General features: G+C 41.5%; 1 protein-coding gene across 1 annotated transcript; it reads left to right on the top strand.

Moving 5' to 3' along the window:
- The first annotated feature begins 943 nt into the window (after positions 1-943).
- Positions 944-5,852, top strand: LOC143033683 (glutamate receptor ionotropic, delta-2-like). The gene is made up of 8 exons (XM_076199171.1): positions 944-1,051; positions 1,737-1,871; positions 2,380-2,485; positions 3,273-3,410; positions 4,158-4,306; positions 4,796-4,954; positions 5,276-5,379; positions 5,540-5,852. The coding sequence occupies exons 1-8, from the start codon at positions 1,013-1,015 to the stop codon at positions 5,850-5,852; spliced, it is 1,143 nt and encodes a 380-aa protein (XP_076055286.1). The 5' UTR covers positions 944-1,012.
- Positions 5,853-13,797: the final 7,945 nt, after the last annotated feature.

Here is a 13,797-nt window from a genome sequence, read left to right on the forward strand (position 1 = left end):
GCCATGGGCATCGGGAAACAGCAGGACAACTCGAGTTCAGGTTCCGAGAACCGCGTCAGTATCTTTTCCACGCGTATAGACACAGTAAGTTTTCATTGAGAGGTATAGATAAGTGATACATGAATATATATATATGAGTGAATAAACACGGAAGTTGATGTAATCCCATCGACAGAGTGGCAAGGTGCGTTTTGAATCGGTTGGCCACTGGGAGTCCTCGGCCACTGGCCGTCGTGGAAGGGGTCGCCTGCAGGAGCCGGTCTTTCCCGAACTGTTGGAGTACTATAAGGACTTCAAGGGCCGTCACCTCGTCTCGGCAGGTGTCGAGTTCCCTCCACTGTCACCCTTGAAGGTTCTTCCCGATGGTCGGCTGCGTAATGAAGGAGGACTGGACGGCAATATTCTGAGCATTCTCGCCTCTAAATTCAACTTCACGTGGGTCATACACCTTTCAGTAATACTCAGGCAATAAATGGATAGACAAGTGAAGTACGGAGTAAATTTATGTATAAATAAATGAATAAAAATAGGTAAACATATATAATTTACGGTCAAATCGATGGATAAAGGTAAGTGATCCAATAGATTAATACTTAAGTGCACAAGTAAATTAACAAATGATAAATAATAGATTTGTAGATATTGAATTGATGAAGAACAATGAAAATATGAGGACACATGTATAGAAGCAAAAAAGTTAACTGCGTTTTCCTCACCTGTAACAACTTTTGAACTCTCATTTTTTGCTAAATATCCTAATCTATTTATCAGTTGAATTGGACAAATATTTATTAGAACCAATGTATTGGTATTTGAAGTCATATACATTTACCTATTTCTACACATAAAAAAATATTCAACAACTACTCAACAAAACTGAAGCAGAGAAACCTTCGCCTGACTAAGACGAACGGGGCACCTTTCCTCCTTTTGCAGCTATGAGGCTGTCAAGTCTCCAGACAACACGTGGGGCGGACCACAACCCGATGGTTCAGTGACGGGCATTGTCGGGATGGTAGCGAGACGGGAGGTCGACTTGGCCATCAACACGGTACGTGCACTCCGTCCTGTCCCAATATATAAACAAACATACGTACGTTACCCTCGCAGAATCATGCGTAAATGGGCGAGGACGCAACGCGCCAACACAAATTCAACACACCAGTCATGGGGTCACAATTACCCACAAAAAAGGTACATCAGTGTTGACGGTCAAGGTACTACGATAGCAAGAAGTCCAAGGGAGTGATATCCGGTGAACGTGGTGGCCATGGAATTGGCCCATCCCTTCCAATCCACTGGTTTGGAAACGTTTGATTGAGGAACTGGCAGACATGCAGTTCCAAGTGTGAGAACTTCTTTCTATGGGGTTATGTGAAAGATATCGTGTATCGAACAAATATACAGGACGTTACTGAACTGAAGTAAAGGATTTCTGATGCCATTACCACCATTAATGAGGTTATGCTACAGCGAACACTGCAAGAAATCGAGTACCGTCTTAACGTGTTTCATGCAACTAATGGTGCCCAAATAGAAATGTATTAAATGAGTAAAAAACTTTAATAAATACTAATTAATATAAAACCAGTCTGGATAAGATATCTTGTCAACTGCCTCTATAATAAATTTCTGAATTTGTAAAGAGACTTTATGGACACCATGTATGTCTATGTATGTGTGTGTGTATGCACGAAGTCTCACGCCTTGTTCTCCATTGCCTCTCACTTATTCAGATCACCATCACGGTTCAACGGGAAGGTGTTGTCGACTTTACGAACCCGTATATTGTGGCAGCAACATGTGTCGTGTCTCGGGCTCCTGTCGAGAAGAACCGTGCCCTGGCCATCCTAAGGCCCTTCTCCCTCGAGGTAGGTCCTCGCCACGCTGGTACTTGTTCGAGAACCACTCTATGAGAAACAACAATCTTTAGCAAATGCTTCTCCCCAAGCAGCCCACTTCACCAATGTTGCCTGCTTAAGTTTCATGCAAGCTAATAACTGAGACTATACTACAGTAGTTTTAGTGACCTACTTTCGTTTTTTATTAATGTTCATCCTCCCTCTAATCTTCTTTAAATCTCTGGGAGAGGAATCTTATCATGAGTTTCGAAAAGGAGCGACTCGCGTCATGCGTACGCGAAAGTAGCAATGGCGCAGCCAGCTCTCGAGCCTTGTATAGTCCTTGGTGGGACTTCCACTACTGTAAAATGCCATTACGAGCATCAACGTGTTTGTTGATTACAGGTTTCTCCAGACAAATGGTGACTACAGTAGTCATCATCAACCGGTGGACGCCATTGTCTTTGAAATTTTATTTTTATTAATATATACATATACTCGTATATACAAATGCAAATATATAAGTGCACACATACAGGTATGGCTTTGCCTTCTGGGGACCGTATGCAGTGCAGGCCTGGTCGTTCTTATCGTGACGTTAGCAACGCACAGCGTCGTTCCAGACTCGACCAACAATCCAAAGCGTAAGTCTGGCATTGTGGGAAGGTTTGCTTGTTCCGTAAGGGTCTGTTGGTGGTCATTTGCAACTTGATGACGTCATATCGTCAAACGGGGTGTACGTTTTCCACGGGTTTCGCATTGGGATTGACATTGTTTTTACTTTGACCTGACAATTTTCTTTTCTTTACATGCCCAACTAGAATACTCCCGAGCTTGTAGTGCCGTCTAAAGTTCCTTGTTCTCCCATCTGAATTATGTATTTCACACTGTGGATTTCACTGTGGCAAACGCCAAATGGTCTTGTACGATGAAACTCAAGGATGAATCCTAGCCTCAACTGAATCTCAAGCGTTCATATTGGAATCTATGTCTCAGATGAATAAAGCCGACGATCTCTGTCTCCTTTGTTATCTATGTAATTTTGTTTTGTTGAATTTTTATATATTTTGCTTGATTTAATCTATTTTTATTCTATTCTATTTAAACTGCTTTATTTTATTTTATTTTTTCATTTTATTTTATCTTCTGTCTACATCATTTTATTTTATTTCATTTCATTCTATTGTATTTAATCTGCTTTATTTCATTTTACTTTATTTTTATTCTATATTATTTTGTTTTATTTTATCTTATTCCCTCTACGTCATTTTATTATTCCATTCTATTTCATTCTAAATCTTTGCCACAACGAAATTGAGTTACCTTCCATGCTCATACTGACCCATCCCTTATCTGAATGAAATTCGCCTACGGAATCTAGAGAGTGCATCACACTGCTGAAAGGGTAATTCTTCTCTCTATCTACGACAGTCGAGCTTGGCCAAGTGCTGTGGTACTCCTTCAACCTCTTCCGAAGTCTTGTGATTCAGGGGAACCTGCTCAGCCCCCGCCGGGCTGCCCCTCGTATCGTTACTCTCGCCTGGTACTTCTTCTGCCTCAACATGTACAGTAAGTATTATCAGTATATGCCCAGGGCAGTGGGCGAGATGCAGGGATGACCCGTCATCCAGGAGGAGCCAAGGAAAGAGGGAGGGAGGGAGGGGGTGGTGAATGGGAGTGGAATACGTGGGGGATGAAATGGGTGGGAGTGGATTTATGTATTTGACTACCTCCCTTGTAAGGGGTGAAAAAGCCGTTGTTGTATGTATGTATTATTGTATCGCTGGGAATAACGAGTGCTTCCACATATCTAAGTGGTGTAACCTATCACAGTGGGAGAGAGAGAGAGAGAGAGTGCTGCTGGATCGCTATTTTTCCCACATGGGGAGACAAAAGAGTTAGGGTCTCCGTGTAAATGAAGCAGACCTTCACTGGGCGTGCTGTGCTTTGCTGCATTTGCTTCTGACCCGGGACAATGGGCGAGAGACAGGGATCCAAGATGATAAAGAAAGAATGAGTGGTGAATGTGTTCCTTGGCTGGTTACCTCCCTTATGTATGGGGAAGGAGCCTTTTTCTTATGGATAGATACCCTAATTCTTTAGTAGTATCCCGGGAAATATCAAACGTTTGTATTCTTGGGCACCGTGACATGCTTGAAAGAGTGTTGGAACCTGCTACACAACTGATATCAAGGATCAAAAGCAAAATGTATGAAAATTGAATAACTATGCATTCAGCTCACCAACAGTTGTCTCCATCTCACGATAAAGCGTCACGTAAATGAATCAATGACGAACGGACCTCCTTTTCCTCAGTCGTGTACTCCGGCATCCTGATATCCTTCCTGATGCTCCCCTTCTTCGAGAAGCCCATCGACTCGCTGTCCGACCTCTACGCGGCCATACAGGAGCGCGACATTCTTCTCACCTTCTACAAGGATTCGTCGTTCGAGTATATGTTTACAGTAAGACCACAAAAGTCACTATCAAGAAATAAGTAAATAGATTATTAGATATAAGTAAATGAATGAATCTGAATAAAATAGAAAAAAAATGTGCTGACCATGGAAGAAACTCTTTGAGAGCTTAGACGACATAATCGAAAGATGAGCTTATCAATCTTTTTGACATGGTCACATGTGTATTTTTGCGGTTAACTGCAAACAATTCCATTCAGGTAAGGGGTCACTTAATTTCTCTCTATATATATATGTATCACATAAACAAAGAGAGAGAGAGAGTGTGTGTGTGGAACTGCTATCATTAGAAGACAGTAAAAGAGGTGATCATATTAGCCATGATAGGATTGGACCTAATTGACCCCCAAAGACCTTGGAGTAATATTAGGAAAGGGGGGCTAAAGTACAGTTTTCCGTTTACAAATGTACACTACACTACAGCTAGATGAATACGATGAGATGAAATACACACACGAACATTTGATCTGATTGCAGTATGCCCATGCGGACAGTGGGATCTATGCTCAGTTGGGGGAAACTGTCACGGAAAACAGCTACGTCAACGACCAAGACGCCACGCTTCTGAGAATCCTGGAAGGCGAGAACATTGCCTACGTCAGCGACTTCTTCATCGTTACCATGACAACCAATATGGTATGTTACTATTGATTATGTTATCTTTAAGTACATTAATGTTTTCAACCTTGAGTATATTCAAATTGATATCAGTAGCCTCGGTTATATTAATAGTATCATCCTTGTAAACGTGTACGTGAATTTGTGTCAGTGATTCAAAATTTACTTACCTATTTATTTCTTAATTTATTCATTAGATTACTCCTTTGCTTATCATTTAATTGATTGATTGAGTATTTAACATATTTCTCTATTTATTCGTTTATCTATCTATTAGTTTATAATTTCTTATCTATTCGTTTATCTATTTTAATTTATTTACTTATCTGTCATCCTCAGATGGGAAGAACCAAGTTCCACGTAGGGAGGCAGACCTTTTCTCCTCAACCCTTCGCCATCGCATTGGCCAACGGATGCCCCTACGTGGCCAACTTCAACAAAGAGTCAGTGCATTCTAATAAAATCGTTCTCAGAACCAGGATACTTAGGTGCTAATGTTCAAAAATATACCCTACACGATGGAATGCTTTTCAAACACTATATAGTCATTCATATGTTCAAGAATATATCGGATACTATGAAATGCTTTTCAAACGTTTATAGACGAATCATCGATACTCAATGCGTGAGCAGCAGTATCTCTAGATTTGCTGTCTATTCTAGGCTTCAGCGTCTTCAGGAGTTTGGTCTCCCGGACAAATGGCTCAGGGATGCCATTAGGGTGGGCGAACTTCAGGAAGGGAATGACAAATACGACGACGACGACGACGACACGCAAGGCCCCCTGCCCAGCCTGTCCCTCAAACATCTGCAGTCCGCCTTGGTCTTATACGGGGGTGGGGCAGTCCTCGGTGTGGTCGTTCTCGTTGTCGAAGTCTGCTATGCATCTTGCGGTGTGAATAAGAACCACGGGTAGATCGCAAGGCTATTCGTGTTCTTCTGAGATAAATGACCATGAAGCCCGATTAATTATCTCGTTATTTTTTTTTCTTACTTATTATTTTGCATTTTGCATTATTACACTCGCACGCGCGCACCCAAAGGCGCGTGTACACAAGGACACACACACGCACGCACACGTTCACACACACATAAACGCACACACACTCATAACCAATTGTAATAGTAATCCTGGTATAATAGTGTGAATAAAAAATGTCCAAAGATAAGCGTGATTTACTTCATAATCCTTAAAACGGAAAGTTTGACACAAATGTTTAGGATGACATTTTACAGAAAACGTTCAAACGCTGGGATAGGGTCAAGATTTTGAATGAAATCCCAAATATTTGTATTTTTGTCATCCTCAACCTATCAGTAAACCTAGGGTTTGATTTTCTTTATTTGCATGTGTTAAATAAAAAAAGAATCATGTTACTAATATGGTTTAGGATAACCTGACAAGAAAGGGCATAAGTAATCCATACGATAACAATCTACGGATAACTTTCAGACGCTATGGGTCATTTGAAAATGCTACAGAATAACACGGCAAAGTTGATCCCAGTAGCGGAAGGACTATAAAAGGCGTTTAGGGTGAATACTAACGAACCACTCAAATAATGCAGCCGACACGAGTGAGAAATGGACGTCAATTTCCAGAGAAATTGATTATGGGAACCCAATCTGTTTACACATCGAGATCAATGCGGAGGTCATCAGTACGTCAAAGTCTGTGCAAGGTACCTGTAGCGTACATATATTCGCGTGTCTGTATGTCAATATTTTTGTCAAATAAACTCATGCAGTTGTCACTGTATGGTTACAGGCTTGATAATGTAACATGAAGTGTGTGAGTGTGTGAGCGGGCGGGTGTGTATGTGCGTATGCGGGTGTGTGTGTGTGTGTGTGTGCACGAGGGTGTGTATGTGTGTGCGCACGGATGTATGTGTGTGTGCACGTGTGCGGGTGTGTGTGTGCATGTGCGCGAGCGGGTGTGTGCGTATGTGCGGGCGCGGGTGTAAGATAGTGAGAGAGAGATTCGCACTTCGTGGTTTCATGACGTATTCGAAATTGTTAGGCATATTGAATTATGTGCTCAGATGAGTTTCAAATATAGACTTTCAAGTCTTCTGAAGATATCTCTGACAGGGAGAGGTCAAACAAAAACCACAGGTAAAAGCCATCTAATTGGGTGTTGGAAAGTACAAAATGTTTCGCTAAACTCAGCATTACCAGATACAGAGGAAATAAACTTTTATAGGAAGAAAGTTCAACAGAAGAGGATGCACCTAAACACTTGGAGAGAGCACATGGAAAGTGACTCTGGTTTAACACTAGGGGAGGGCACGTCTAAACATTAGGAGAGGGAAGTTGGTCATTTTTCTGGCCTCAGTGTCAACCGCGGCCGAAATTGTCAAAGCGGACGAGGTGTCCGAAGTGACTCAAGTGTTTGTTGTGGCCTAAATGTCCGGCATGGCCCGAGTGTCCGAGGTAGCGCAAGAGCTGAGGTGGTGTTACTATCCTGGCTACTGTTGCTGGAGTTATTGTTCTGTTCTTGTGTCTGTATGTGCTTGTGTGTGTGTCATTCACCTTAGTCTTTTTTTGGATCACGTGTTGGACTCGTTATCGACAGCTGTTTCCCTCCCGGAAGAGAGCTCAGAGCTCGTATGGCCGATCTATGGGTAATGCTGTGACCTTGCACGCACACACACACACAACTGTTTATTTATGTATTTTATTTTTTATTTTTTAATTACATTATTATATTTTTTATTTATTATTTTATTATTAATATGATTTTTTTTTTTTTTTGCATCCGACCTAGATATGGATCAAAAGGTCTCCTGTCGGCATGCTCCGCCTTTGTAATCCTTTGTAATCCTTTGTAACTCCCCGCCCACGTGAGTTGGAGTAACGACTCGAGGCGCAGCGATACTGAAATTCTGTCAGCCCTGGACCGGATTCGAACCCGGACCGCCGTAGTGACAGTCGGGGATTCTACCAACCGCGCCACCGAGTCGTGTGTGTGTGTGTGTGTGTGTGTGTGTGTGTGTGTGTGTGTGTGTGTGTGTGTGTGTGTATGTGTTGTGTGCGCGCGTGTGCTTGTGTGTATATATGTACACACACACATACATACACACACACACACGTATATATATATATATATATATATATATATATATATATATATATATATACTTCACATATAATTTTTTTCTTCATTGCAATGAATACCGGACACGAAAAAATGTATACGTATGATACGAAGGATTATGGCGACCGTCCTTCCCCTGGGAGAGATGACATTTGATTTTCAAATGGCAAAGTCAAATATTCCGGTCATGCAATAATGGAGTTATCATGTCGCCCCCCAAAAAATTACGCTGTTTTACCAGAGATATGAAATGTTGAAGAAAAAATGGGTCGATAGCTATTTCATTTAACCTTTTCTCAGTTTAGGGTGTCTTCTGAATTGGGTCTGCGCATGCGCACGCTTGGCTTTGTAGTGGTTCGTATGTGTGATTCACCTCGGTGTTAGAATATGTGTTGGACACGTGATCGACAGCTGTTACTCTCCCGTATGACAAATGTATTTGTGTTTGTGTCTGTGGGTGTGTATGTATGTGTGTGTCCAAATACATCACATCCCTGAGTATGGAATGCAATCACAGAGGAATCCCAACCTTCGCTGAAATCTACCTAAACGCGAACGGAGGATTTTAGCGTGTCGTACTTCTTACTCAACTCGTAACGGAAAGACCTTCACGATTAGAGTAAGGCACAACTGCTTCACCCGGCCTACAGAGAGGTAGGAAGGTAGTGAAAGAAGGAGAGATATGAGAGGGGAAGGAAAGAAAGTGATTAGGGAGCGAAGAAGATGGAAAAGATAAATGTGGGAAGGAAATGGATGTAAGGCGAAGAAGTATAGGGAGGAAAGAGGGGGAGAAAGAGAATTGAGGGCTTTCAAGAGTGTTTGAGGCGGAGATGACAGAGGAACGTAGAGAAAAAGATAGAGGGAGACTGAAAAAGAGACAAGGATAAATATATATATATATATGTATATATAGTATATATATATATATATATATATATATATATTACAAAGGCGGAGCATGCCGACAGGAGACCTTTTGATCCATATCTAGGTCGGATAAAAAAAAATCATATTAATAATAAATTAAAACTATAATAATGTAAATAACAAATAAAATACATAAATAAATGCATAGGTATAGTTGAATGACAAACAAACAGGTAAATAGTAAATGATAATAAATTGACATATAACTAATAATAAATGAAAATCAGACAGACAAATTATAAAAAAAAAAAAAAATAATATAACATAAATTATAATCATTACAGCATCTTACTTAGGTATTTATCTAAATGATTCTTAAAGCTTCGAACTGAACTACATTGCACTACCTGTGCAGGAAGTTTATTCCATTCATTAACTACACGGTTGGCAAAGTTGTTTCTACCTACTTCCAAATTGAATCTATTTCCGGACAGTTTGAGACCATTGTTTCTTGTCTGATTCTCATTCGATGTGAAAATTTGGTCACTTTTGATGTTGTCAATTCCCTTTAAAATCTTAAAGACCTGTATCAAGTCACCTCTGAGTCTACGCTTTTTTAGGGAAAACAGATTCATGTGCTTAAGTCGATTTTCGTATGATTTATTTTTGATAATTGGAATCAGTTTTGTGGCTCGCCGTTGTACTTTTTCCAGTCTGTCAATGTCTTTAATGAGATTCGGTGACCATACGGAAACAGCATATTCCAAATGTGGACGAACTAACGATTTATATAGCTTGTTAATGAGTGATAGACTTTTAGGGGAATAATGTGAGGAGATATGTTAAACATGCCCCTGTTTTGTTCAATAGTGTTCGTTCCTTGAATGATTGCTGCTTCTAAACACTTCCTGCGGATTTTGTCTGGTTCCCGTATCAGCAGCTCTGCATTCTTCCAGTCCATAAGATGGTTTTCCTTGTTTCTATGTGTCACACATGCATTGGTGGTGACATCATGCCTGACGTCGTAACGGTGTTCACGTATTCGTGTATTCAGGTCGTGTGACGTTTCTCCGATGTAAACTTTATCACATCCTGAACACGGAATACGATAAACACCGGCTTTGGTGCCCGGTGTCTGGTTTTTGTGTGTTTCCGTCTTCGTGATGTCTTTTATTGTTCTGCTTGTCTGGCACACTATTTCCAAGTTGGTGGTTCTTAAAAGACGTGTCAGGTTGGTGGCAACACGAGACGTCTAGTTGTGCTGTCCTGCTGCCTACGGCTTTCCCGAATCTTAGCGGCCTGCTGTTTGCAATTATCTAAAAGAAATTCTGGAAATTTTAGTGTTAAAAAGGTCTCTTTAATAAACATGCACTCTTCTTCTAAGTATTTTGCACTACATATCCTAAATGCCCTAAGGAAAAAACCTATTACTACTCCTCTCTTGGTCCTTATATCATGGTGGGAGTAGAAATGAATTAAATCATTTTTGTTGGTGGGCTTTCTATACACTTTGAATTCAAGTTGGTTACCGTACTTAAAGATGTGTGTGTCCAAGAAAGGAAGAGAATCGTGGATTTCTTCCTCTAGGGAAAACTGAATGGTGGGCTCCACTTCGTTTAAGGCCGTCTGCAAGCGCTGAAGATTGAAACGCCTGGGTGTGACGAGTAAGATATCGTCCACATATCGCAGCCAGGTCACATGCTCGGGAACGATGTTGGCAAAGGGTCCTGTTTCTAGAAATTCCATGAATAAATTAGCCAGGACTGCACTTAATGGAGAGCCCATGGCCATGCCAAATTTCTGGTGGAAGAAACTGTCCTGGAAATTAAAATAATTAAATTCAACACAAAGTTTGATCAAATCAACAAAATGGTTGGGGGGCAGAGGGAAGTCGATTTTCTCCTTCTCGATTCTATCCCTAAGGAGCTGTATTACCTTATCCGAGGGGACACATGTGAAGAGACTTTTCACGTCCAGGCTGGCCAACTTCTTGTTTCTGGCGGAGATATCTCGGATTCTGTCTAGTAGGTCCCCTGAGTGTCTGAGATGAGCTCCACTGATGGTTCCCAGGAGGGGGGACAGATATCTGGCCAACGTACCTGCTAATCTGTGGGGAGCACTCCCTATCCCTGATGTTATAGGTCTCATTGGAATATCATTTTTGTGTGTTTTGGGCAGACCATACATCGTAGCTGTGCGTGGGAGATTTGGCAATAAGTGAAGGAGTGAAGTGAAGTGTTTAGAAGCAGCAATCATTCAAGGAACGAACACTATTGAACAAAACAGGGGCATGTTTAACATATCTCCTCACATTATTCCCCTAATACCCATGGCCAGCAAAATATTAAATATTTAAACCACCCTTTGTGGACATTTCGCCCGCGGACGTTTGGGCCATTTTCTCATCCTTTCCCAGTGTCCAATCCCCCCACCCTCCTCCTCCTCCTCCTCTTCCTTCCCCCCTCTCCTTTTCTCTCCCCGTTCCCTCCTTTCCCCTTATTTAATCTCAAGCATTTGTATCTCAACTTGTACTTGAAAAAGCTGTAATAAGCGAAACGTCGTACAAATAAAGGCTCCGTCCTCATATGGTGTTTATCTAGTCAATCTTGTCGGCAAACTGCCACTTTTAAGCAAAGCTAATTTAGTAAGTAGTCTTTCGTGTGGGACGGTATTAAAAGATTTTGCAAAGTCTAGATATATTAAATCTATATTGTTTCTTTTGTCATAATTCGAGATAACTGTGTTGTAGAATTCGAGTAAGTTAGTCACGCAAGAACGTTTCCGTCTGAAACCATGCTGGCTATCATTTATCAAACGGTTACTTTCTAAATGATATTCGATAGCATCTCTGATGCTAGTATAAATGGGCAGTAAGTTTTCTTGTAGACATGTTCGATTGTAGACCAGAGCTAATTTAATATCCATTATCATCTCGGTGATTTTCTATTCGAAAAATTGAGAAAATCACTAAGAAGATAGAGGATATTGAATTAGCTCTGGTCTTCGATCGAACACACACACACACACACACACACACACACACACACACACACACACACAGAATATATGCATATATATATATATATACATATACCAAGGCTTTTTCCCCCTTACTAGGGAGGTAGCCAAAAAGGAAAAGGCATAAAATCATTCCCACCCATTCCATCCCTGAAAACACTCCACACCCCTCCACCCTCCCTCCCATCTTAGCACCTCCTAGATGACGGGTCATCCCTGCACCCTGTCCACTGCCCTGGGTCAGAAGCAGTGTCGCAAGATACAGCAAGGCCGCTTCATTAAATCGGTGACCCCCCCTCTCCGTCCCCCCATATAAAGGAGAGAACGGGGAGAAATCCCTTCGGGCTGCGTCAAAATTTTGCTCACACACACTACCTCACCCCCCATCCCCGTCCATTCCCCCTCATGCATCACAACATCTTCCATATACAACCATTCTCCATTCACCCCTGTCTTCTGTCCTCTCCCGTCCTTCCTCAACAGACATTCCCCTCTTCCCCAAAGCCCCCTTCACCCCATCCATCCACCTCATCCTAGGACGTCCCCTCATGTTCACTCCCTCCACATCTGCCTTCCATACCTCCTTTACTAGTCTTTCTTCACTCATTCTTTCCATGTGTCCAAACCATCCTAATACTCTTTCATCAACCCTATCTCCCAGCTCCTTTTCCACCCCTTTTCTCCTCCTCACCTCCTCATTTCTCACCCTATCTAGCCTAGTAACCCCCATCATACTTCTCAGACACCTCATCTCAAACACATTCAAGCTCCTTCTCTCTTCCTCTCTTATGTTCCATGTTTCTGCTCCATACAGTGCTGTTGGCACAATCACTCCTTCATACAGTCTCCTCTTAGCATCCATTCCCAAATGTCTATTCCTCATTACACTTTTTAATCCACCAAGGCATTTACTTGCTTCTCTCAATCTACAGTACATTCTACCTCCACCTTTACTTCACCTTTTCCTGCCACATTTGCACCCAAGTATCTAAAACTATCCACTTCCTCCAGTTGCTCTCCCATAATGCTCACTTCAAGATTACTGCCACTTTCACCCCTTGTACATCTCATCACCTTACTTTTACCCACATTTATCTTCAGCTTTCTTCTATTACACACTCTCCCAAACTCTGTCACCAACTTCCTCAATCCCTTCTCCGATCCTACTACAAGCAAAGTGTCGTCCGCAAACAAAAGCTGGCTCACCTCCCACTTTTCTCCATTTTCTTTAACCATCTCCAGTCCCTGACCCACTACCCTTGCATTTATCTCTCGCACTACCCCATCCATGTATAAGTTGAACAGCCAGGGCGACACAACGCATCCTTGACGAAGTCCCACCTTTACCTCAAACCACTCACTCTCTCCATTTCTAATCCTGACACAAGCTCTACTACTCTCATAAAAACCCTTGACAGCTCCCAGAAGCTTTCCTTCTATCCCGTATATCCGCATAACCTCCCACAGTGCCTTTCTGTCTACCCTGTCGTAAGCCTTTTCCAGATCCATAAAGGCCCAAAAAACATCTTACCCCTTTCCTATAGCTTTCTCACATATCTGACTTACCACAAAAATCTGATACACACTACCTCTACCTGTCCTAAATCCATATATATATTATATATATATAATTTGCTGTTTTCTTTAGAGAAAATTTTTTGTAGACGAAATACAGTATACACACACACACACACACACACATGTATATATATATATATATATATATATATATATATATGTGTGTTTGTGTGTGTGTGTGTGTGTGTGTGTGTATGTGTGTGTGTGTGTGATTCACCATGGTCTTGGATTACGTTTTGGACTAATGATCGACAGTTATTTCCCTCCCGGAAGAGAACTCAGAGCTCATATAGCTGTCGAT

The sequence above is a fragment of the Oratosquilla oratoria genome, chromosome 16 (assembly GCF_046742065.1).
Source record: "Oratosquilla oratoria isolate Oo_2021 chromosome 16, ASM4674206v1, whole genome shotgun sequence".
NCBI lineage: Eukaryota > Metazoa > Arthropoda > Malacostraca > Stomatopoda > Squillidae > Oratosquilla > Oratosquilla oratoria.